We start from the raw sequence: 27,504 nt of genomic DNA, 5'->3' as shown, positions 1-27,504 counted from the left end.
AAAATTTTAAATTAGTGGTTTGACCCTTCAGTCATTCCAAGGCCTGTTATTACTTTTGGAAATAATCTCTATAACATATGTTTTATTTGGTTTTAGGGAATGACAGAGGAAGAGGAAGACAAACTCTTGGCACTGAAAGACTTCATGATGAAATCTAACAAAGCAAAGGCCAATATAGTAGACCAGAGCCATCTTCATGATAGTAGTCAGAAAGGTGTGATTGACCTAGGGGCATTAGGCATAACTGGGAGACAAGTTGATCTTGTTAAAACCAAACAGGAACCTGATGACAAGCGAGGTTGGTACATTTATATATGTGTATGTGTTTAGTGTGTTATTACTTCATAAGACTTATTTCCTAAGGCATATTAGTTGTAGCTAATTAGTAGTAAAATAAGTCACATCTTCCAGATATAGAACTTTCAAGTACTGTATGTGACTCCATTATGTAACAGGCATATTTAGGGGAGGAAAAGTGGAGAATTGAATTAACAGTTAAGAGCTTATGTAACCTGTCACAATTATGGCTTTCTGTGTCAGAATCAAGATTCAAACCAAAGCTGGACTCCAAAGCCCTATTCTTAATAATAATAGAATAATGTTGCCTTTGTGGATTTATATGATTGAAGATGGAATCCTGATTTTTTAATCCTTTAAACACCAACCCAAGTCAATAATCGATGTTAAAATGAGATAATTATCTAGTGTTAGTAGGTAATGCCCAGTGAATTGAAAAGAACAGTCTTGTTATTAACAATGAAATAACAAAAGAGTAGAGACCAGAGAAGACTTAATCGTTTCAAGTCTCTAGATTTAGAACTGTCAGCTCTTGTGACAAGGATGTTGACATTGATTGTGTGAGGTTTTTAAGATCTTGTGTATTCTTCCTTTAACCCTTTTTGGAGAGGTACTTATTTCCAGGTACATGCATTTAAAAACCACTCTTTTCCAGTATCAGATTTTAAAGGCAGCTGAATTGTATTTAAAAATAAACCTCTAATTGTCAAACTTGGGGTAAAGTATTTGGAACTTAATTATCAGTGGTTTACATCCATAAGTAAAGCACTCATACAGATTATAAGAAAAACACAAGCACCCCAAAAGAAAAATATTGAAGGATTTGAACTTACAACTGATAGAAGAATAGAAATGCATGTTTGAAAAGGTAGATAAATGCAAAACAATGAGATGCCATTTTCTGCCTATGTGATTAGCAAAACACTGATGATACCTGTTGTTAGCAAGGTTGTAGGGAAATAGGCATTTTCATACACTGTTGATGACATTATAAATTGAACATGTTCTTTTTAGAAAGCAACGTTCTTACTCTTTGAGTCACTATAGTCAATTCTGAAAATTTCTCCCAAGAAAACTGACAGGCATGTGAAGAAATATGTAGAAGAATGTTCTCAGTTTAAAAAAAGGAAATAATTGAAGTGACCATTAATAGGGGAATGGTTAAATAAACATTCAGTGTATTTGGTTGAGAGGAAAAAGCAGATTGTAAAATACCTTATATTACTTTGTACTATTTTATTTTTTTAATTTTTTTTATTAAAAAGTTTTTTTTAATGTTTATTTATTTTTGAGACAGAGACAGAGCATGAACAGGGGAGGGTCAGAGAGAGAGGGAGACACAGAATCCAAGGCAGACTCCAGGCTCTGAGCTGTCAGCACAGAGCCTAACGTGGGGTTTGAACTCATGGATGGTGAGATCATGACCTGAGCTGAAGTTGGACGCTTAACCGACTGAGCCACCCAGGGGCCCCTGTACTACTTATTTTTGCAAAATGATATGGTAGTATATCATAAATGATACAGTGTATGAGATTTACAAAGTTATAGGGGCAACTCATGCTATATTTTGTAATTAATACTAGAATTTTGTGTTACCGAATGTACTTTTTGTAATTGGAGAAAGATGTTTTAAAAAGATTTTCTCATCTCTTTAGTCTGGAGGTAACTATATAGCAATTGACTTTTACATTTTGTTTGTTTGTTTCCCAAGTAACGGATACTGGAAATAGGTCATATCGGTGTGGTTGGTGACATTTGAGAAAGTTGTTTTTCTTGTTGGTTCTCAAGATAAAGTGGTTATTTGAAATTGAGCCCACCTTAGGAAACTAGGAAACAATTAGGTCTAATTATTAATGCCACTGAAAGTGCATCTGTTCCATCTGCCCTAGAGATAAAGTGAGGGTTAATGAATTGATATATAAATATAAATAAATTGGAGATCATAAAGAACAAATAGGATGTGAAGTCCATTGCTATCCCTCCCTAACCAAAAAAATAAATAAAAGTGCATATTGGTTTTAGAGGTTTCCTTTAGACTGACTATTCTGAACCTGTTTTTGTAGCTAGAAAACACGTAAAACAAGACTCAAATGTAAATGAAGAATGGAAAAGTATGTTTGGGTCACTGGAACCACCGAACATGCCACAGGCCCTGCCTAAAGGGAGTGACCAGGAAGTGATTCAGACTGGGAAGCCTCCTCGTTCTGAGTCCTCTGCTGGCATTTGTGTCCCTTTGTCTACTTCTCCACAGGTACTATCATCTAGGCAGTAATCCTTGTGTTTTTCAATCCCTTTCTACTGCTTTGGTTGTTTAAAGGCTGTGTACTATACTGGGAAAATCAATATAGTGAGTTGCCCTTTAAGGGAGGACGTGTTTCTTTCTTTCTTTCTTTTTTTTTTCTTCAAATTTTATTTAAATTTCACTTAGTTAACATATAGTATAATATTGGTTTCAGGAGTTGAATTTAGTGATTTATCGCTTACATACAACACCAGTGCTCATCACACGTGCCCTCCTTAATGCCCATCACCCATCTAGCCCATTTCCCACCCATCTCCCTCCATCAGCCCTCAGTTTGTTCTCTCTAGTTAAGGATATGTTTCTTTCTAAGACAGGTTTATCTTTAATTTTATAGCCAAGGGGAAGTCTAGTAATTGAAAGCATCAAAAAGGGCCTTGCGTTAGAGTGCTCCCCAATAAAGTGATCTGAAATTGTGGGTTGAAGACATCATTATGGACTGTAATTATAATTAGGTTGCAGTGAACCTTTTAAATGTTTTATTCTTTCTCTAATATAACATATCTGTAAAATAGCAAAAGCATCTCTGGAAGAAAAGTCCCTAGTTTGCCATCTGTGAGAAATGTTACAATTTTTATATATTTTAAGTATATTTGTCATTTAAGGTAACTCTTCCTTAAGCCAATATGTTTTAAGTGACAAATACTAACTGAACCAACTGATAAATTCTATTTCTATTCACTTAAATTCTGTGGATTTTTGTTTAATGTTATTGCTATATTGATAGTTTTTTTTAATAATGTAGAAGTTTGGAAGTGTAATACTTGTGGTTAAACTTTATTTTAATGAGATTTTCACTGAACAAATGTCATTATATTTAAACGGATTTAAAAATTGGCACGTTAATAAGGAAAAAAGCTGATATAATGAAAAGAGAACATGAGTACGTTTTTATCATCGAGTATACTTTGCTTTATAACATACATACATATAATTCTGTTTTGCAGCTTCCAGAAGTGACAAATGTCCAAAATAGAAAACCAACAATACAGGTTTTAAGTAGTACAATTTTACCGTCTACCTACCAGATTCGGATCACAACATGTAAAACGGAACTTCAGCAGCTCATACAGCAAAAGCGGGAGCAGTGTAATGCCGAGAGGATAGCTAAGCAGATGATGGAAAATGCTGAATGGGAGAGCAAGCCACCACCACCTGGTAAGAGTGCTGCTGCTGGGTAGTTGTATTCTAGCCCAGGTGCGGGAGCCTAGAGTCTAATGCAGGGTGCTGATAATTAATTACCCAGGAAGTAAGAACAAAACTGTCACTTGAAAGCCTAGAGGAAGAAGCATTAAATGAGAAATTTTAAGTCATTTGTGGAGTTTGGATCTTCTTAGCTGTCAGGGCAACTCGCAGTGTCTTATTTAGGCCATGTAGTGTTTCCAGCCTGTGATCCATTTTCCCATTTATAGTGCTAGGTTTTACCTGCCTACTTAGTGTCATGCCACTTTTTCATAGGATGTCAGGCTTCCTGGGGTAAGCTCCAGTTTTTATTTCTGAAGGGTCTGACATCTATTTTCTTTTAGAAAAGTAAAACATTTGGAAAGTAATGGGTACTTCTAAAAAGCAGACAAAATCAGTTACAACTCTAGCACTAAGTGATTATCAACATTAAGATTTGGGGGAAACACTACTATATTTTGAGAAGATTTAAGAGATACTTCAGATGAAAATGTGGCTCAGCTATGTTAACAGACTTTCCCAGTATAAATGTAGAGCTAGAGCTAGTTTTTGATACTAGATTTGTAGATTTTAAAAACATTTTTAGTGAGTTTCTGTATACAGATTTTAATAATAAAAATTTAGCTTGAAAACTCTGAGAAGAAATGCATTGTGTGTTTATGCTTAGAGATTTAAAAATCATGTGAATTCCCATGTGCTTCCCATTGTGTACTCTGGGGAGAATGCTGGTAGAGACAAATGATTTTTTTAATGTTTATTTATTTTGAGAGGGTGGGGAGGGGAAGAGAGAGAGAGAGAATCCCAGACGTGGCACAGAGCCCCACGTGCTGTCAGTGCGGAGTCCTGCACAGGGGTTGATCCTACGAACTGTGAGATCATGACCTGAGGTGAATTCAAGAGTGGGATGCTCAGCCAACTGAGTCAACAGGCGCCCCCAGACATAAATGACTTAAAGATTGAAATATTAAGTGGTTAAGTGGCCTCTCAGGTCACATGAATTTTAGCAAAATGTGCTGGAATGTTTAAGTTGTTTCTGTAATATAGTTCAGTGTTACATACCAGCTCTGCTTTAAAAACAAAAAAACTTAACCACAAACTGCCTACTTATTTGACAACAGAATGTCTTTATAAGTAGCATTTTATACTTATGTGGAACTATACCTTTTCTTCAGTAATCACAGAAAAGGTATCAAGTTTTGAGGTTCAAAAAATGTGGAATGACTGTTGGACTTTTGATCTTTTTCTTTCCACACTTGAGTGGTTGTGTGAAATTGATTTTCTCTAGAGGGAAATGTTCAGTCTAGCCTGGTAGATTATCTAGACTTCACGGCAAAGCGTTTTCGATCACTTTCAAATCTAGCGTAATCACATTCAGTTGTTCTTCCCACACATGTGAGCTAGAGGTCCAAGGGTAAACATATTTTTTTTATCTTAGAATTAGCCAGGTTTGGCAGGAGTCTTGCTTTCATTTTTGTTTTCTTGTAAAAAAGAAATAATTTTATCCTAAAATGATACTGGTATTACTTAATTAGGCACTGTGCTGAATCCCAAAACAGGATGATCTTTTATTTATTTACTTTTATTATTATTATTTTCTTTTTAGAGAGAGAGCGAGTGCAAGCGGGGGAGAGGGGCAGGGGCAGAGGGAGGGAGACAATGAGAGAGCGAGAGCGAGAGAGAGAGAGAGAGAGAAAGAGAAAGAGAATCTTAAGCAGACTCCATGCTCAGCACAGACCCCGACATGGGGCTCAATCCCACAACTTTAGGATCATGACCTGAGCCAAAATCAAGAGTTGGATGCTCAACCACCTGAGCCACCCAGGCACCCCCCAATACAGGATGATCTTTAGTATAGCTTTCTGTTTTATTTTAAAATTGATTAATATTAAATATTAAATGTTAAACTAAATATAAAAGTTTACTCTTCAAACATTGAAGACATTTGTTTATATGCAAGAACCTATGCTAGATACAGTGAATGATTCAGAATGGATATGACATGGTCTCTGGCCTCAACAAATCTATAATTTATTAGAAGAAACAAATCATACACAAAAATATACATAATAAAACATGTGCATAGATGTCATAAAGTACTGGAAAGTCCATGGGCTATAATTAATAATACTATTTATACTAACATGTTGATATCATACAATAAGTGATTGCAAGTAGAGAAGACATCAACATTTGGGTGTTTACTGTGGATGTGGGACACAATATTAGATACTTTATACATCTCGTTTGTCCATATCCATCCTTTGGGTTCAGTAATAATTCCCTCATTTTACATTTGAGGAAATTGAAGCTCAGATAGTTTAAATAAGTACCTCAAGGCCACACATTATATTATGATGGGTCTGGGTCTTTGAGACTATAAGAACCAGGTTGCCTCCGTAGGACCCAATTTCTGTAAATTAGGGTAGGATTATCTCTGCCTGTTGAGCAAGTAGTCAGGGTTTTCCCAGGTAGTGAGTGACTGTTGTTCCTTTTCAGATACTAGAGAAGGGCCCCAGGTACAGTCACTCTCAGGCTCTTTGAGCAACACTTCATTGCTATCTTGGATGTCTTACTCAGTAGATAAAAGTATCTGTCGTGGCCTAGTAGGCCACTCTGTATTGGCTAGCTCTTGGAACCCTTTGTTTAGTTCTTATGATTGGTTTCATGCTGGTTGTTGGTGACTGTAGCTGGGAGGTGAGAGAAATATAGTATTTGTAAACTATAGTTCAAGACATACTCCTTTGCTTTTCCTTAGGGTGGCGTCCTAAAGGGCTGCTAGTTGCACATCTTCATGAACACAAATCTGCTGTAAATCGAATTAGAGTCTCTGATGAACATTCACTTTTTGCAACGTGTTCAAATGATGGCACAGTGAAAATTTGGAATAGTCAAAAGATGGAGGGGAAGACCACCACTACCAGGTAATACGTGCTTGGGAGGAGAATCCATTTATTTAATCAACAAATATTTATTGAGTGCTCACTCTGACAGGTGCTGCTTTAGGAACCAGGGATATATAGCAGTGATAAAGGGAAACAAATACCTGTTCTATGGGGCTTTCCTTCTTGTGAGAGGTGACAAACAATAAATAGTATAAAAGAGCAGAACATACAGTATGTTACATGGTAAAAAATGTTATTAGAGAAAAATATAGGAGGGAAGACAGGGAATAGAGTAGGGGGTGGGGTAGAGTAGAATTTTAAATAAATTGATTGGAGACTGCCTCCCAGAGATGATGTCATTTGAGGAAAGACCTGAAACAGGTGGAGGAAAGAGTTGTGTGGATCTCTCCGGGAAGAGCATTCCAGGCAGAGGAGAGAGAGATTTCAAAGGCCCTGAGGTAGAAAGATGGTTTGGCACGTTTTGAGGAACAGCAGAAAGGTCTGTGTGGCTGGCGCAGAGTGAGCCAAGAGGGAGGAGGGAGAGGGGCCAGATCATGTAGGGCCTCATAGGCTATTGTAAAGGACTCTTGACTTTTACTCTGAATGAGATGGGAGCCTTTGGAGGGTTCCACGCAGAGGAGAAACGTGGTCTGAGTTAAATTTCAACAGAACTGCTGTGGCTCTTGTATTGAGAATACTGAAGCAGTTAGAGGCTATGATAGTAATTCAAGAAGAGGTGGAGGTAGTGGGAAATGATCGGATTTGGGATAGATTTTGATAATAGAGCCCAAATTTTGCTAAATGGGTTAGATGGAATATGAGGAAGAGAAAAGTGAAAGATGATGGAATGGCTAGCCATGGAAGGAAAACACTGTACCATTGCCCTGCTGTTATGGTCAAGATGGAGTTTAGTTATGACTTGAAATCCCTAAAACTGTTGTGCTGATGTGATTTTGATAAGTGTGATTTAGATTCGTACATTTTTGTAGTTGTGTCCCTACTTGCTATGCAGTCTGTCTGCCAGTCCTCCTATTTCCCCATCCCCGTCACTCTTACCATACTCATATTTGTTCTGTTCCTAGTTTGGTCTAGGTCTGAAAAGAAAGCTACTAGATGTCAAAATTGAATTTCATGTGGAAAAAAGATATCTCTGGTGCTTTTCATGTTACCAGTTCGGCAACCGCAGTTAACCACAAAATCATCAAACAGAGTATCTTTGATAACTAAAATAAGTCAAAAGTTGACCTTTTTTTTTTTAAGTTTATTTTGAGAGAGAGAGAGAGCGAGCGAGCATGCGCGTGACTGGGGGAGGGACAGAGAGGGTGAGAGAGAATCCCAAGCAGGCTCTGCGCTGTCAGCACAGGGGGCTCTGTCTCAGGAACCCTGAGATCATGACCTGAGCCAAAATCCAGAGTCGACACTCAACCAGCTGAGCCACCCAGACACCCCAAAAGTTGTCTCTTTAATGAACAATGTGATACAGTTTTGTGGTGTTTATTTTTTTAAAAGAGCTCTGCATTTTTACTCTATGCTTAATTGTTTTTCATGTTCATTCTTTCTTGGCATTGCATTGGTCGGAACATAAATCAAAAACCAGTAACAGAATCCCAGAACCCAGGTTCCATTTAGCAATTTTTTGTCAACATTTTATTATGAAATTTCAAACCTGTAAGAAAAGTTAAAAAGTTTCACAGAGAACATTCATATTCTTGCCTCACAGATTCTGTAATTTTACTATATTTGTTGTCATGTAATTATCCATCCTCCTCTCAGTTCATCTTTTTAAAATGTATTTCAAAATAATTTACAGATATCGGGTACACTTCCTCTAAACACTTCAATTTATATATCGTTAGCTAGAGTTCAGTCTGTGTTTATAGTTCTTTTTTTTGTTTGGCATAAATTCATATGCTATGAAATACACAGATCTCAAGTGAACCATTTCCTGAGTTCCAATAAAAACATACACTCTGCAACTTAAACCAGTCTCATGGCATGTAGCCACTATACCAGAATGTCCTTTGTGGAAAACCCCTGTCTTCCCCCTGCCTATAATCATTTAAAAAAATTTTTTTCCACCATTATTAGCATTTTTGTTAGTATGTTAAATATCTCTTCTGATAATTATTTTTCAAATGATCTTTTTTATATCATCATCAGTTGAATTCATTGCCCCCCTTTAAAAAATATTTTTTTTAAATGTTTATTTTTGAGAGAGACAGAGCATGAGCCGGGGAGGGGCAGAGAGAGAGAGGGAGACACAGAATCTGAAACAGGCTCCAGGCTCTGAGCTGTCAGCACAAAGCCTGATGCGGGGCTCAAACTCACCGACCGTGAGGTCATGACCTGAGCTGAAGTCGGACGCCCAACCGACTGAGCCATCCAAGCATCCCTCATTGCCGATTTTATGAGGAGGGGAAGTTCATTTGACATGTGTAAACCTCTCAAGTAAGAAATTGGAATCATTGGTTAACTTTGCAAAAGTCTCATTTGTTAATTCCCAAATGATTTTTATTACTGAGCTATGCCTTCTGTATTCCAGTGTCATATTTTAGGGAGTAGTATCCAGGTGTCACATTTCAGAAAGTGGTACCCCAGAAAATGTGGCAGTTTAGCTGACTGTATAGTCTTTGGGAAGTATGATAATTAGAGATTGGATTTCCTCTGAATGCAGCTGCTCTCTTGCTTTGCTGTAACACCTGCTGTCTTATTTGTGGAGTGTAGTAGGCCTTGGCTTGGGGGTGCTTCATTCCAGGGTGGGGAGGAAGGGAAGGGAACAGAATGTGTTGCCCTCATCACATGCCTTCATGGACTGGATTAGGGAAGAGGCAGGCCATTATTATTGTCAGATCCAAGTTGGGAACAGCTGGTGGCTGGGAAAGAGAAACAAACCTCTTTTTTCTTAGGAAAAGTTTTTTTTTTTTTGTTTTTTTTTAAAGGAAATGTTACTAGTACATTCTGACTACTGAGGTTTTTCCCCTATGCATTACGTTGGCTGACCACCCACTTCCCAGTCCTGACTTTCTCACTGAATTATGAATGGTGATTTAGGTCACCTGGATCTAGGCTCTTTTGGTGTGTCCCTTGGGGACTAGTTTGTGAAACTTGTTGTTTTAACCTTTCACATAGATATTTTAAAAACTTAATCCTTTATAGTATTCGAAATTATTTTCCATATCCTTCTTGTACTACCCTATTTTTGGCTCATTTAACTTCTCAATTTTGGGGGAGGTTGAAGAATTTGGTACTTGTTGAATGTGATGATAAAACATCTCAGTGGTGTTCTGTCTTAATGAAAAGTTGATACAATATGAGAGGTGTGCAAGGAAGTTATCAGTGTTAGGGTAACATAGAGAGTCACTGATAGTGTTTGGAGGTTGAAGTGTTTGAGTGGTATGGCTACTCTGAAGAAAAGGGAGCATAAAGGCCTATAAAAGCCCTGAGGATGCCAGAGGCCTTAATCTTTGCCAGTCGAATTTCAGAGACAGGAAGAGAATGGTCAGAAAAGGAGAGAGAAGAAGCCAATCAAGTTACATCAGACTGCAATAGAAGAAAGTTTTTTTTTTTTTTTTTAAATGTTTATTTCTGAGAGAGAGAGAGACAGAGCATGAGTGGGGGAGGGGCAGAGAGAGAGGGAGACACAGAATCCGAAGCAGGCTCCAGGCTCTGAGCTGTCAGCACAGAGCCCGACAACAGGGCTCGAGCTCACAGACCTTGAGATCATGACCTGAGCCAAAGTTGAACGCTCAACTGACTGAGCCACCCAGGCACCCCTAGAACAAAGTTGTTTTTTTTTTTTTTTTTTTTTTTTTTTTTAATGTTTATTTATTTTTGAAGGTGAGAGAGACAGAGTGTGAGCGTGGGAGGAGCAGAGAGAGAGGGAGACACAGAATCAGAAGCAGGCCCGAGGCTCCGAGCTGTCAGCGCAAAGCCTGACGTGGGGCTTGAACTCACAAACCGTGAGGTCATGACCTGAACCGAAGTCGGACGCTCAACCGACTGAGCCAGCCAGGCGCCCCAAGAAAGTTTTAAGAAAGGAACTTAGAGGCGACTCTGAAATGTAATAAGAAAACCAACTGGCACGATTGGGCATTCTCATATAGCGAGTGCCCTTTGGTGGAATGCAGTTGATATATCCATCATCCATGGAGGGCTTTTGACGATATATATATTTCAAGGCTTTATGATGTCCATATCCTAAGAAAATAACTAAGAATGAATTCAGAGATTTAGTTTTAAGGCTGTTCAGAGTGGCTTTCTTTGTAAAAAAAAAAAAAAAAATTAGAAACAAACTAGAGGTTCAGCAGTAGGGTTTAAATTGGATAAATAAGTGATGGTGCAAAAACAAAACTGATGCGGAAATGAATTTTTTGATGAAATATATTGATATATCGTGTGAGAAAATATGTTTAAGAAGTAGGTTTAAGAACCCATGTAGGGTTTCTGTTTTTGGAATGACAAAGTAAGGATTTCTAAAAATCTGTTCCTTCGTAAAAATAGAACACTGGTAGATACTGTCAAAATCAACATTTCCAGAGCTCTAGAAATTAAAGGTCCTACAATAGTCTGAAGAGTGTTATTCACGAAAATCAGCTGATTCTCAGAACACTGAGCCATGTGTTCCCTAATTTTATCCCCTTTTACCAAGCAGTGCAGTAGCTTTGAAAACTAATAGCCGCCCAACCCTTTATCAAGCTTTGCAGTAATTTTGAAATTCACAGTTCAACAACTATGGTAGCCATGAAAACCAGAAGCTTCGTTGTGCTTGGAGGGGTCATAATGGCTAAAAGCCCCATCTCTAGGGAATTGTCACTCTTTGACCTTTCTGCCAGCTTGTTGGAAGCTCCATTCTTAGGGTCTGTCTTTATTTCACTGGGCTCATCTTGTTCTTTGAGAAAAACTATGCCCACAGCACATTTGTTGAAATTATCAATGCTATTTGTTTAACACTGCAGTGGCCCGAGGTGGCATTACCGGTTGTTAGGGGCCAACAAAAAACTTAAGAGGAACAATTAGGGAATGAGATGTCTATAGGGGCCTTTGAAAAGTTCATACCCACATGCATGTGTAGGGTTGTTCACATGCCCAAGAAAGAACTGAGAAGCTCCTGAGTTCTCGCCTCTAGCTGACCTTGAGACTCTGTACAAGCAGGAAATGAAGGATAAGGCAGAGTTGTCACCCTCTTTGTGGAAGGTGTGCACAAACACAGAGAGCCTCAGCAAAGGCTAGAACACTTACTGTTTTAAAGCATGAAGGGAAATGTCTGTCCAGTCATTAGCTGACCACTAAGTTAACCCAACAAAGACTTTAGTGGCTACACGTGAAAAAGATACAGACTTTATAGAATTAGTCCAGGAAAGTCACTAAGTAAATAACTTTGGAATATTATTTCCAAAGTTTACATGTCAATTAGATTATCTAGTTTTTTTTTTTAAATGTTTATTTTGAGAGAGAGAGAGTGCACACCTTCACAAGCAGAGGAAAGGCAGAGAGAGAAGGAGAGAGAGAATCCAAGCAGGCTCTGCACTGTCAGCCCAGAACCCAGCGTGGGGCTCAAACCTAGGAACCGTGAGATCATGACCTGAGCAGAAATCACGAGTCTGACTTCACTGACTGAGCCACCTAGGCACCCCGAATTTCTAGTTTTGAACAAAAAATTGCAAGTCAGGAAAAGAAACAGGAAAGTATGGTCTATACACAGGAAAACACAGTCAGTGGAAACTATTTCTCAGTAATCTTAGATATCAGACTTGTTAGACAAAGATTTTAAATTAGCTATTAAAAATATGTTCAAAGAATTAAACTGTGTCTAAAGAATTCAAAGTAAGACAAATATCTCACCAAATATACATATCAATGAGAAGATAGAAGTGATCAATTGAAATTCTGGAGTTGCAAAGTATAACTAAAATAAGGAAATAAATCAAGTTCAAGTCACATGAGAGGATGAACAGATTTCAACTGGCAAGAGAAAAAATCAGGGACTTGAGGATAGATCAGTTGACATGATCCAATCAGAGGATCTAAAAAAGAATAAGGAAAAATGAACAGAGCCCCATAGGCCTGCAGAATGCCAACATAGACATAGGAGGGGTCCTAGAAGGCAAGGAGAGAGAAAAAGGAGCAGAAAGAATATTTGAAGACACATGGCTAAGCATTCCCCAGATTTGGTGGAAAACATTAATCTACACATTTAAGAAGGTCAGTGAACTCCAAGTGTGATGAAAATGAAAGAGAGCCATATTAGACACATGATAAGTATACTATTGAAAGACAGCATCTTGAAAGCAGTGAGAGAAAACTGACTTATCACATATGAGGGACCCTCAATAAGATTAACAGCTGACATTTCATCAGAAATGATGGAGACTGGAAGTCAGTGGGATGACATATTGAAAGTGTTGAAAGAAGAAGACTGTCAGCTGATAATTCTTTTTAAAATTTTTAATGTTTTTATTTATTTTGAGACAGAGAGAGACAGAGCATGAACAGGGGAGGGGCAGAGAGAGAGGGAGACACAGAATCCGAAGCAGGCTCCAGGCTCTGAGCAGTCAGCACAGAGCCCGATGTGACTGTGAGACCTGAGCCGAAGTCAGACGCTTAATCCACTGAGCCACCCAGGTGCCCCTGATAATTCTATATCCAGCAAAATTGCCCTTCAAAAACAAAGGACAAATTAAGACATTCCAAGGTAAATAAAAATAGGGAACTTACTGCTAGGAGCTATCCCCTAAATGAAATACTAAAAGGTGTTTTTTGTGCTGAAAGAAAAGGGCATAAGACAGTAATTTGAATCCACATGAAGAAATAAAGAACATTGATAACGGTAAATACTATTTATAAATAAATATACAAGTACAAATTACTTTTGTAACTCTTAACCTGCTGTCTCATTTAAAAGATGACCACATAAATAATAATAAAACTGTGTTTATGGGCTTGTGGTATATACAGAGTTTGTGTGACAATAATAGTACAGAAGAGGGAGGGGGGAACAGAGAGATATTAGAACAAAGTTATTATGTATTAATGAAATTAGTATTAATCTGATCATCTTTAGATGTCACATGTATTTCCCAGGGAAACCACTGGGAAAAAAACTTGTCAAAAACATGTTATATAAGAAACAAGGGAATTAAAATGGTATACTAGAAAATATATTTTTAACACACAAAATAGCAGTAATGGAGGAATACAACAAGAATAACAACAAAACCTGTAAGACAGAAAACAAATAGCAAAATGTCAGACATAAATCCTGCCTTATTCACAATCATATAAATGTAATCAAAAGGCAGATTTGGCAGAAAGTATGAAAAAAACCTGAAATGACTATGTGCTGTCTACAAGAGACACACTTTATTTTTATTTATTTTTTCATTTTAAAGCATTTTAATTCCAGTACGGTTAACATACAGTGTTATATCAGTTTTAGGTGTACACTACAGTGATTCAACAGTTTTATACATTATTTTAGTGCTCATTCTAAGTGTACTTTAATCCCCTTCAGCATATTTCACCCATCTCTCTACCCACCTCCCCTCTTGTAACCATCAGTTCTCTATAGTTAAGAATCTGTTTTTGGTTTGCCTCCTTTTTTTATTTTGTTTCTTAAGTTGCAGATATGAATGAAATCGTATGGTAATTGTCTTTCTCTGGAAGAGTTTATTCTTTGAATTGAGTAGTATTTCCATTGTGTATATTTACCACATCTTTATCCATTCATCTATCAATGGACACTTGGGCTACTTCTATATTTTGGCTATTATAAATAATGCTACAGTAAAAATGGGGCTGCATATATCTTTTTGTATTAGTATTTTCATATTCTTTGGATAAATACCCAGTAGTGCAATTCCTGGACCATAGGGGTAGTTCTATTTTTAATTTTTTGAGGGACCTCCGTACTGTTTTTCACAGTGGCTGCACCAGTTTGTATTCTCACCAACAGTGTATGTGGGTTCCTTTTTTCCACATCTTCACCAACACTTGATGTTTCTTTTGTTTTTGATTTTAGGCATTCTGACTGGTGTGAGGTGATATCTCCTAGTGGTTTTGATTTGTATTTCCCTGGTGATGAGTAGTGATGTTGAGCATCTTTTCATGTGTCTGTTGGCCATCTGTATATCTTCTTTGGTAAAATGTCTATTCATGTCTTCTGCCCATTATTTGTTTTTTTTGTATGTTGAGTTGTGTAAGTTCTTTATATATTTTGGATACTAACCCTTTATTGGATATGTCATTTTAAAATATCTTTTCCCATTCCTGAGGTTGCCTTTTAGTTTTGTTGATTGTTTCCTTTGCTGTGCAGGTGCTTTTTTTTTTTTTTTTTTTTCTTCTTTTTAATGTAGTCCCCATAGTTTATTTTTGCTTTTGTTTCCCTTGCTTCAGGAGACATATCTAGAAAAATGTTGCTATGACCCATGTACAAGAGCTATACTTTGGATCCAAAGACACGAATTAGTTGAAATTAAAAGGACTAAAGAGGGTGTACCATACAAACAGTACCTAAAAGAGGGCTGGAACAGCAATATTAATATTGGAAAAAATAAACCTTAGACAAAAATTGCTACTATAGATAAACAAGGACATTTTATTATGGTAAAAGGGTTAGTGCATCAGGAAAACAAAACAATTGCAAACACATGCACCTGATAATGGATCCCCCAAATGAAGCAAAAGCTGACAGAATTGAAGGGAAAAGTAAGATAATTCCACAATAGTTGAGACTTTAGTACTCTGCTTTCAATATATGTAGATATAGACAGATAGAACAAGTAGGTATAAGATCAGCAACGAAAATAGAAGACTTCATCAACAACATAAACTAATCAGATCTAACAGATTTTAATAGGATACTCTACCCAGCAGTAGCAGAATACAAATTCTTTTCAAGTCCATGTGGAACACTTTCCAGATCAAGCCATGTATGAGGCCGTAAAACAAGTCTCAGTGATTTAAAAGGATAGAAACATACCAACATATATGTTCTTTAACCACAGAGGGATGAAACTAGATACCAGTAACAGGAATTTGAGAAATTGACAAATATGTGGAGATTAAACACCATATGGCTAAATAACCAGTGATTCAAAAGGAAGTTAGAGAATACTTTAAATGAATGAAGATGAAAATACAACATTCAAAACTTATGGAATGCAGCTAAAGGAGTGTTCAGAGAGAAATTTATAGCTGTAAAATCTATATGTAAAAAGAAAGATTTTTTTTTTAATAGTTTATTTTGAGAGAGTACAAGAGTGCACAAGCTTTGGGGAGAAGCAGAGAGAGAGAGAGAGGGAGAGAGAGAATCCCAAGCAGTATCCATGCTGTCAGTGTGGAGCACCGTACGGGGCTTGATCCCATGAACCATGAGATCATGACATGAGCCAAAATCAAGAGTTGGATGCTTAACTGACTGAGCCACCCAGGAACCCACAAAAGAAGAAAGATCTCAAATCAATAACTTAGCCTTAACCTTAGGAAACTAGTTAAAAGAGCAAAGGAAACCCAAAACAAGTAGAAGGAAGGAAATACTAAAGAGGAAATAAATAGAAAATAGAAGAATGAAGGAGAAAAATCAACAAAAGCAAAGGTTCTTTGGAAAGATGAAAACTAACTTCTTCTACAGTAACTAATATAAAAAAGAGAGAGGACTCAAATTACTAAAATTAGGAATGAAAGAGGAGACATTACTACTGATGTGACAATAAACGGAATTATGAATGGAATACTGTGAACAATTGTATGTCAACAAATTCGACAACCTAGATGAAATGGATAAATTCCTAGAGAGACACAAGCTGCCAAAAATGACTTAAGAAATAAGAAATAGAACATCTGTGGGAATGCAAGCTGGTGCATCCACTCTGGAAAACAGTATGGAAGTTCCTCAAAAAACTAAAATAGAACTACCCTACGACCCAGCAATTGCACTACTAGGCATTTATCCGAGGGATATAGGTGTGCTGTTTCACAGGGACATATGCACCCCCATGTTTATAGCAGCACTATCAACAATAGCCAAAGTATGGAAAGAGCCCAAACGTCCATCGATGGATGAATGGATAAAGATGGGGTGTGTGTGTGTGTATATATATGTATACGTATACGTATACGTATATGTATATGTATATATAATGAAGTATTACTCAGTAATCAAAAATAATGAAATCTTGCCATCTGCAACAACATGGGTGGAACTGGAGGGTATTACGCTAAGTGAAATGAGTCCGTCAGAGAAAGACAAAAATCATATGACTTCACTCATATGAGGACTTTAAGAGACAAAACAGATGAACATAAGGGAAGGGAAACACAAATAATGTAAAACAGGGAGGGAGACAAAACAGAAGAGACTCATAAATATGGAGAACAAACTGAGAGTTACTGGAGGGGCTGTGGGAGGGGAGATGGGCTAAATGGGTAAGGGGCACTAAGGAATCTACTCCTGAAATCATTGTTGCACTATATGCTAACTAATTGGGATGTAAATTTAAAAAATAAATAAATAAAACAAGTTTAAAAAAAGAAATAGAAAATCTGAATAGACCTATAATAAAATATTTAATTAGTTATTTAAAAAAAAAATTCCCACAAAGAAAAGCCCAGGAGGATACAGTTTCATAGTGAATTCTACCAAACACTTAATGAAATAACACCCATCTTTCAAAAACTCTTCCAAAAAACAGATGAGGGAACATTTGCTAACTCATTCGATAAGGCCAGTACTATCCTCATGCCATAACCAGACAATTACGTCACGAGAAAACAACAGACCAAGACCCATAGTTAATAGAAGCATAAAAATGCTAAACTAAATACTAGTAAACTGAATCCAGCATATTAAAATGATTATATAACATGACTAAGTTCAGTGTATCCCAAGACTGCAAGCCTTGTGCAACCTACAAAAATCAATTTAGGAATATATCCTATTAATAGAACAAAGGATGAAGATGTCGATCATCTTAACAGAAAGCATTTGACAAAATCTAACCCCCTTTTATGATTAAAAACAATTCAACAAACTAGTTATAGATGACCACAGCTGACATCAAACTTAATGGTGAAAGACTGAAAGCTTTCTCCTTAAGATGAGGAACCAAATAAGGATGTCTGTTCTTGCCACTTCCATCCAGCACCATACTGGAGCTTTTAGAGCAATTAGATAAGGAAAAGAAATGAAAAGCATACAGATTGGAAAGGAAAAAGTAAAACTATCTCGATTTGCGGACAGCATAATCTTGTTTATAGACCATCTTAAGCAATAAAAAGAAAAACTTAATAGAACAAATGAGTTCAGCAAAGTTGCAAAATACAAGATGATGCTGTATTTGTATATACAAAAACCAACTGCATTTCTTTGTGCTAACAATGATTGATCCAAAGGTGAAATTAAGAAAAGAATTCCATTTACAATAGCATCAAAAAGAATAGGAATACATTTATCAAAAAAGTACTGAAAACTATAGTATACTGAAGACCATAAAACATCACTGAAAGAAATTCTAGAAGATCTAAATAAATGGAAAGACAGCCTATGTTCATTTAATGGAATAATGGGATACTTAACATTAAGATAGCAATCCTCCCCAAATTGACCTACAGATTCAATGCAATCCCTGTGAAATTTTCAGTTGTCTTTTTTTTTTACTTTTTGCAGAAATTGACACCCTGCTTCTAAAATTCATAAAGTAATGCAGATGATTTAAATAGCCAAAATACTCTTGAAAGAACCAAGTTGGAAAACTCAGACTTGGAGATTTGCTACAAAGCTACATTAGTCAGGATAGTATTACATAAAGATAAATATAAAAATCAGTGGAACAGAACTGACCTGCAAAAATACATTTATGATCATTGTTTTTTGTCAAGGATGCCAGGACAGTTCTATGGAGGAAAGAATAGCATGAACAAATGGTTCTGGTTATCCATATGCAAAAGGATGAATTTCCGTGAATTTTTTAAAAGGGATCATAGACCTAAATATAAGAGCTAATCTGTAAAATATATGCATGTAACTATTCATGACCTTAGATTAGGCAGGAGTTTCTAAAAAATGACTTCAAAAGCACACGTGACCAAAATAAAAAAAAAGAGACTTCATCAAAATTACAAACATTTGTGCTTCAAAGGACACTGTCAAGAAAGTAAAAGACAAACCACAGAATGAGAGAAATACTTGTAAATATAAATGCAGAGAAAATACAAAGAACTCTTTTAACTCAACAATAAAAGGACAATTAAAAAATAAAGGATTCAAATAGATGTTTCTCCAGTTAGGACCCATAAGTATACAGAAAGCTGCTCCACATGATTAGTCACTAGGGAAATGCAAAACAGAACCACAGTGAGATGCCACTTCACACCCTCTAGAAGGGCTATAATCAAAGACAATAACAAGTGCTGGAGAGGATGTGGAGAAATTGGTACCTTCATACATTATTGGTAGGAATGTAAAATGGTGAGGTAATTGGAAATCAGTTTGACAGTTCCTCAAATGTTAAGCATAGAGTTACCTAATGACCCCTCAATTCCACTCGTAGGCATAAACCCAAGACAGTTGAAAACACTTGTTCACATGAAAATTTGAACATACATGTTTGCAGCAGCATTATTCATAATGGCCAAAAAGTGCAAGCCACAATGTCTATAAGCTGTTGAATGAATAAACAAATGTGGCGTATCCATACAATGGAGTATTATTTAGCCATAAAAAGGAATGAAATGCTGGCACATGCCACAACATGGATAACCTTGCAAAAATATTATGCTAAGGGAAAGAAGCCTGATCCACAGGTCAGCTAGCGTATTGTATGATTCGACTTAAATGAAATTTTGGCAAATTTAGGCAAATCCACAGAGACAGAAAGATTAGTACAGACCTTCCTCAGTTTATGATGGGGTCATGTTCTGATAAAGCCATCATAACTTGAAAATATCATAAGTCAAAAATGCATTCAATATACCTAACCTGCCAAATATCATAGCTTAGCCTCGCATACCTTAAATGTGCTTAGAATTAGAACACTTACATTAGCCTACAGTTAGGCAAAATCATTTTAACATAAAGCCTATTTGATAATACCGTGTTGAATAATCTCATGTAATTTATTGAATACTGAAAGACCAACAGAACGGTTGTAGGGGTTCATAATGGTTGTAAGTGTATCAGGTCTTTTTTAATGTTTGTTTATTTTGAGGTGGAGAGGGGCAGAGAGAGAGGAGAGAGAGAATCCCAAGCAGGATTAGTGTCATCATCGCAGAGCCCAATGCAGGGCTCAATCCCATGAACCATGAGACCATGAGCTGAGCTGAAATCAAGAGTCAGATGCTCAACTGACTGAGCCACCCAGGTGCTCGAGTATATTGGTTTTTTTACCCTCATGGTCACCTGGCAGCCTGGGAGTTGTGGCTTTCCTGCCACTGGTCAGCATCATGAGAAAATCGTATTGCATGTCACTAGCAAGAAAAAGATCAAATTCAAAGTTTGAAGTATGGTTTCATCTGAATGCCTGTTGCTTTCACACCATCATAAAGTAAAAAAATTGTAAGTCACGGATGGTTTACAGTTGCCAGGAGCTGGGGTATAGAGGATGGGGAATGACTGCTGATACGTATGGGGTTTTGGGGGGATTAGATAATGGTAACAGTTATAAAACTTAGTGACTATACTGTCAGTCTTAAAAGAGTGAATTTTATGATAGGTAAATTATATCTCAGTATCAAAAAAGAGGGAGAGAGAGCAAGCAAGCAAGCAAATGCAAGAGACTGAGTAATGCTGGGATTTTTTTCTCTCCCAGCTAGTCCTTGGCTCTCTTTACTCATCTACCATACCGGTTGGGGTCCTGTAGGCACTATGTTTGAGAAGTATGTCCAGACATTTATGTGGAAATGTTTATAGGAGCATTATTCATAGTAGGTAAAAGGCAGAAACAACACAAATGTTCATCAGCTGATAATGGATACACAAAATGTGGTATTCCATACAACGGAATAATAGTTGGCTGTAAAAAGGAATGGGTGAACCTTGAAAACACTATGTTAAGTGAAAGAAGCCAGATATGAAAGGCCATGTAATATAGGACTACATTCATATGGAATCTCCAGAATAGGCAAACTCATAGCAAATTTAAGCAAATTTGTTTCCAGGGGCTGGTGGGAGAGGAAAATGAGGAGTGAATGCTGATGGGTGTGATGTGGATTTCCTTAGGAATGATGAAAATGTTGCAGAATTAGATACTGATCATCTGCAGAATTCTGTTAATATATTGAAAATCACTGAATTATTTACTTTCAAATATTATACTTTATGGTATTTTCTCACAACAAAGCTGTGAATAAGAAAAAGTGAACTAGAGATTAATAAAAAAATACAACATATTCCATATTTATTTAAGAAGCAAATATGAATATATTGTAGTATGCATAGAAAAAAACCCTTTAAAAGGATATATAACAAAAGGTTAGTAGTGTCTCTCTCTGAGTGGTAGAATTATGTTTTTACTTTTCTGTATTCTTTTTTGTATTTAAAAAAAAATTTATTTTGAGAGAGAGAGAGAAAAAAAATGTGGGGAAAGGGCAGAGAAATGGAGAAAGAATCCTAAGCAGGCTCCGCACTGTCAGTGCAGAGCCTGATGCGGGGCTCGATCTCATGAATCGTGAGATCATGACCTGCACCGAAACCAAGAGTTGGACGCTTTACTGACGGAGCCACCCAGGTGCCTCTTTTCTGTATTTTAATAATTTTTTTGTAATATGTATTAGCTTGTATTATAAAATGAAATAAACAGAAAAGACAGAGATGAATACATTTGATGAATTAGGGGCTTGTGATCTTTTAGGAGTATGGCCCCTTAGAGGTAGGTATATGCGCCTTATGAAGCGGGTACTGAGGTACTGAAGGAAGGAATTGGTGATAGTGGGAAATACCCTGTGTAAATGATGTATTCAAGAAGTTTGGCAGTGAATTTGAGAAAAGAGAGTAGACAGCTTGAGAGGTCAGCACGTGTGTGGGAGAAACTGAATATTACAATATTTTACATTTATGAGTGTTTTATGATTTACATATTATTTGAGCTTCACTGTGTTCCAAGTAGAAAAGATAGGGCAGTCCTGTTTTGTGGATGAGTAAACTGAGACACAGAGCAGAGAAGTGGCTTGACCAAGTCTTATGGGTAGTAAGAAGAGGAATTCAGGTCTTTGATCCCAAAGCCATTTCCTGCTGTGTCAGGCTGCATCCTAGGAATTACAGAATTACTGAAGGGTGCAAGAATAGGGTTTAAGGTATTGCAAGAGTGGCAGGAGAACTAGATGAGGACAGTCAAGTATGGGAGCTCCAGAGTGAGAGGAGGATGGGCGGGCCTTATGTGATAGGAGGGAAGTGTGTGGGGATGGCCATTTAAAAATATGAGAAGAAAAGGTGATTTTGTGCCAGTGTTTTTGAGAGGGATTCTTCAGTTATGAGAGCAAGGAGGTGAAACAGACCTCAAAGTAGTACTTTCATTGGCTGATAGCCATGTGGATATTTATTTAATATCAGCATTAATAAATGCTCTTGTGGCCCTTGCAGAAATGTAATCTGTTTTCTTTTGTGCAGATCTATTCTTACATATAGCCGAATTGGAGGACGTGTCAAGACACTTACATTCTGCCAGGGGTCCCACTACTTAGCCATTGCGTCTGACAATGGTGCCGTCCAGCTTCTTGCAATTGAAGCTTCTAAGCTGCCAAAGTCTCCTAAGATTCAACCTCTGCAAAGCAGGTATCGATCTTTTGTGTTTTTTTAAACTGCATTTAGTGCACTAGGGTAATTTAACCCTACCTTGCCAGTGTAGTTTGGATCAACTGAGGACCTATTAGATAGTACTACCTTTTTTTTTTTTAAGCACATGAAATAAATAAAACTGTGTTTCCAGCCCAAATCTGTCACATGTAGTTAATTTCAGAAAACGGTGTCTGCATGTCTTACTTTCTGTCAAAAGGTCAGAAGGGCAACTTTGAACTTGCGGCTCATCTCAGGCTGGAATCTGTTTGAATAACCTAATTATTGGCTACATCTTCTGTTTCAACTATGAAAAGCACAAGTCTGGCTGGCTGATTTTTAGAATGTGAATGTTCTTCATCAAAGAAAACGCAAACGTTGTCAGCATCTTTACTTGGCATTAAATTGTCTGATGTTGATGGGAAATGGAGTGCTGCTTTTAGTCAGCACTGACTTGCTTATCATTTGAAAACAAAATACTGGCTGGTTTTACTTAAGAACTTCCTCACTTCTTACAAATTGTAGTTGCCCACAGATTAAACACATACAAGGTAAGTGATTTTAAAGATAAAGCAGAACAGATTTTCAACTGACGAGTGGGTGCTACGCACTAAGGATTACAAATACAAATAAGATATGTTATGCTCTCTAAGACACTACAGTCTAATGGAAGAGACAGAACAGTTAACAGATGATTTTACTTGCAGTGTGATCATGTGCCAGTGTTACAGGGACAGCTGGAGCCAGCTTGCTGGGGTAGGGAACAAGGCCTGGAGGAGGTGAGACCAGATGTGAGTTAGCCAGCCAAAGCAGGGTGGTTGAGAAGGGCGTGGCAGGCAGGGGGGGTGGATCTCACAGGAAGAAAGCAGAATGAGCAGGTTCTTACAGGTAAGTGGATTGTAAGGTATGGCCATTGGGTAGCTGAAGAAGAAAAGGATGTATGTTGGATCATCTAGGACTTTATTGTTTTATTGTTTGCTTATAATTTTGTTTTGCCTTTGCACTTAAAAATGTGTATTATTTTTAACACATTCACCGAACAGATGTGGGCAGCTCTCGTCTAGGACATATTATATATTGTCTTTAACTAAACAACCACCTGCCAGTTTTCTTTAAAACTGTTTCAGCAGAGGATGGCTGTACAGCAGTGTACCTATTGAGATCCATGTAAATTAACAAAGAGCTGTTGGCAGATTGTGTTGTGTGATGACTGTGCTGGCAGGACACACACAGAGACATGCGCACTCCTTCCACAGGTGCCACTCAGCCGACAGCACTTTTCACTGTGAATGTTACTGTCTTAACCCTGAGCAAACATGGACGACACAGATTGGGAGACTGTGCCAGAATGTTTAGATTTCAGTCTGCCTGGCAGCAGTTGCTCCAAAGAAACCTAGCCATGAATTTTTTTTTTCCCCCCTTCGGTTTGCTTCATTCAGTCAGATCTGTTGTCATGGCTTTTAATAATTAGGATTTATAGCACCTTTTCACATTTTATTTGGCATTTGGACTTTTCATCATCCCTCCAGCGGAAGTATTAGAATGTTTAAGTTGTTTATCTAAGACACAGAGGTCAGCAAACTGTAGCCTGCAGTATGGCCCATAGCTAAGAATACTTTTTGCATTTTCAAAAGATTGTAAAAAAAAAATAAATATGCAGTAGAGATATGTGACTTGCGAAGCCTAAAATATTTACTATTTGGCTCATTACAGAAAATGTTTGCTGACTCCCGATCCAAGAGATAAAACTAAAATAGTGTATGCTGCAAAAGCCTGATATGTACCGATCAGGGAGGCTGGCCAGTGTGTTTATTATATTCTTTTTAGCTTAAAAATGCCTTAGCTTGAAAAAATAGATACACCCATATAATGGAACAGTACATTAAAAAAAAAAAAAAGGAATTTGATATTATCAGTAATGAAAGGAATAAATTATGGAATCATGCAACAACCAATGCATCCTAAATCCTTTTTGCTAATGAAAGAAGTCAGACCCAAAAGGCTATTTTTTGTATGTTTCCAACTTTTTGTGATATTCTGGAAACCATAAAATTATAGGGAAGAAATGAGATTAGTAGTAGTCACAGGTTGGGAATGGGGTAGGAGCTGACTACAAAGGGGCCTGCACAAGATAATTTTTGGCCTGTGGACTTGTTCTCTGTGGTTCTGTGGTAGAAGGTACATGGCTATGCATTTGTCATTATGCACAGAACTCTGTATCACAAAGAGTGAATTTTACTGTATGTAAGTTATAAAAAAAAAAAAAAAGTCAACCCGATATAGGAGGAAAGGTAGAATGCTATGATAAATCAGTCTCATTGTATACAGATGAATCCTATAGTCACAGTGAAGACTGGGCAATAAAGGAGCCAACCTAATATCTTTGGAAAAAGTGGTTCAGTTGGATACTGCAAGGCTAATGACCAAAGGAACTGAACTCAGACACTGTGTTCTAGTTGGCTTTCACAGGAGTGTGTTTTATCGATTCCAAACCTACTTAGTTGTATACTAAGGTTATAAATAAGAAAAGGGAGATGGCTAGAATGAACTCTGGTGCTGGATAGATATCAATCTGGATTCAGTGTGAGTATGAACTCAGGATATATGTATATGCATGTGTGTGTGTGTGTGTTTGTATACATATGTACACATACACATAAAAAGATATAGAAGTACACATATGCATGTTGGTATGAGGTATAGTATACATATTAAGAGACTCGAGCAGGGACACGTCCCCATAGCAGTGAGCACTTAGCACGCAGACCTTGGTTTTTAAATACTATTTTTCCATAAAAGGAACCAGGGTTCCTTGCAGAACTGGTTGCCCAGAGCTGGGGCAGTGAATACGCAGGATGAATCTTGTGCTGCCAGAAAGTTAGGAATTGGTTCAAAAAAGCACATTGAAAGGGCATTGGGACCAACCTGAGAGAGTTTCCTGTGGCCAGAGTTGGAACAACTTGAACAACAAAGCAGATAACAATAGTATTGGGTTACAGCTCACAGGATAAAATAAATGTGTATGAGCCCATACTGATAATAAATAAGTAAATAAATAATGGGAAAGAAATGACAGTTCTTTATAGAAAAATTCTAATCAATAAGTATAGAAGGAATGAGGGACATAGTCACCATTAGAACACCATAGATATGGTCTATCAATGGATCCTAAAATGTGTGGACAAAATTTTAAGCAGAAACAGGATTTTTACACTGTCTCAGAAGTATTTTTTTTAAAGATTGAGTAGTTATAGATGGAAAATAATTTTATGGTGGAGAATCCTGGCAGATAGTACCTTAGTCAAATGATCAAGGTACTATTAATTAACTAATTAATATCAGGTACTTGCTCATACGTGCACTGAGAAGGATGTTATTTCATGGTCTCCTTCCCAATAAGGTATAAACTGAGTCTGTTTGTGAGAACACGAGGCAAACTCAAATGGAGCAACACTCTATAACATAACCTATAGTCTTCAAAAATATCAGAATCATGAAAGATAAAGACTGAAGGTCAGATTGAAAAAGACATGACAACTCAATGCCATGTGGTATCTTGTTTTGGATCCCAGAACAGTAAAAGGACACAAGTGGAAACTAATAAAAATCCGAATATGTTCTGTATTTTACTAGTATTGTACTAAGATTAATTTCTTAGTTTCGATAAATGTTCTGTGGTTATGTAAGGTGTTAACACGAGGGGAAAATGGGTGAAGGATACACAGGAATTTTCTGTACTATTTTTGCAACTCTTCTGTAAGTCCGAAGTTATTTTTAAAAATGCCTCGGGGCGCCTGGGTGGCTCAGTCGTTTGAGCGTCCGATCTGGGCTCAGGTCATGATCTCACAGTCTGTGAGTTCGAGCCCCGCATCGGGCCTTGTGCTGACAGCTCAGGGCCTGGAGCCCGCTTCGGATTCTGTGTCTCCCATTCTCTCTGCCCTACCCTGCTCATGCTCTGTCTCTGTCTCAAAAATAAACATACATTAAAAAATGCCTCAGGCATCATTGGCTTGATGGATCAGAGTTATTTCTTGACTATGCTTAGAATAAATTCATCTTAAATGGAGGCCGGTGTTATGTTTTCAGTGACTGGAAAAGTTTTTGCCTTTTGCTTTGTGTATTTCTTTAGAATGCTAGACCAGAAGGATGATGGCTGTGTCGTGGATATGCATCACTTCAACTCTGGGGCACAGTCTGTTCTGGCCTATGCCACTGTGAATGGCTCTCTCGTTGGTTGGGACCTCCGGTCTTCAAGCAATGCATGGACTCTGAAGCACGATCTGAAGTCAGGCCTCATCACTTCCTTTGCTGTGGACATCCACCAGTGTTGGCTCTGCATTGGTGAGCTGACTTTGAAGTCATTGACTGGGTTGTGAATGCCACTAAGGTCTGGAATTGCCTTCTTGTGAAAGTTTTTTTCCTTTTTCTGCACTGGTAATTTTTTCCCATCTCCTTTTTTGAATGATTATTATGTTATAATCTTTTGAAATTTAATTTTTTTCCATTAAAAATCAGATTTGAAAGAGTGATAGCAGTATCTCAATGCATGCACATTTCCTTTTTCTCTTTGTTCTTAAATGAGCCTCTTTACTTTATAATCATTATAGTGATCAGATTTGCTGGCATTCTGTTATCCTGCCAGGGAAGCAGCAGGCTTGGTTTATGCATGAGAGCATTTGAGTTCGGTCAGACTCCGTTTCAAATTCCAATAACCCCAGGCAAGCCGCACAACTCTCTGAGTTTCAGGAGCCTCATCTTCAAATGGGCTAATCCATTCAAGGGCTGCTTTGAGGATTTAATGAGGTAAAAGCATCCATTACGGGGCCTGGTACTGGAGAAGAGCTAAGCACTGGTTTCTTGCCTTATTCCTCTTTGCCCTCCTTTTCTCGGAGGTGAAGGTGTACCATGTGATCTTGCTGACTGCTTTCCTCTGTTTTAGTTTCACGTTTTGCCCCATAGGGCTTTGAACCTGCCCCTTGAAAATGTATCACATCTTATTTTCTCCCACTTGGCACTCTTTCTGAAGAATTATAATCTGTTGTCCTTGAATTTTGGTTTCTAGATTCCCTGAATGACATTAG

At 37.4% G+C, this 27,504-nt stretch overlaps 1 protein-coding gene across 1 annotated transcript in view; it reads left to right on the top strand.

Moving 5' to 3' along the window:
• The window catches only part of PIK3R4 (phosphoinositide-3-kinase regulatory subunit 4), a 72,709-nt gene that overhangs the window by 38,792 nt on the left and 6,413 nt on the right, over positions 1-27,504 (top strand). The window contains exons 9-14 of the mRNA XM_058729868.1: positions 97-298; positions 2,361-2,548; positions 3,544-3,754; positions 6,534-6,699; positions 22,259-22,423; positions 26,553-26,764. Of these exons, the coding sequence (XP_058585851.1) occupies positions 97-298; positions 2,361-2,548; positions 3,544-3,754; positions 6,534-6,699; positions 22,259-22,423; positions 26,553-26,764 (1,144 nt within the window). The remainder of the gene's footprint in view (positions 1-96; positions 299-2,360; positions 2,549-3,543; positions 3,755-6,533; positions 6,700-22,258; positions 22,424-26,552; positions 26,765-27,504) is intronic.

Source organism: Neofelis nebulosa, chromosome 5 (assembly GCF_028018385.1).
Source record: "Neofelis nebulosa isolate mNeoNeb1 chromosome 5, mNeoNeb1.pri, whole genome shotgun sequence".
Taxonomy (NCBI): Eukaryota; Metazoa; Chordata; class Mammalia; order Carnivora; family Felidae; genus Neofelis; species Neofelis nebulosa.
This window is presented reverse-complemented; position numbering and strand designations above follow the sequence as displayed.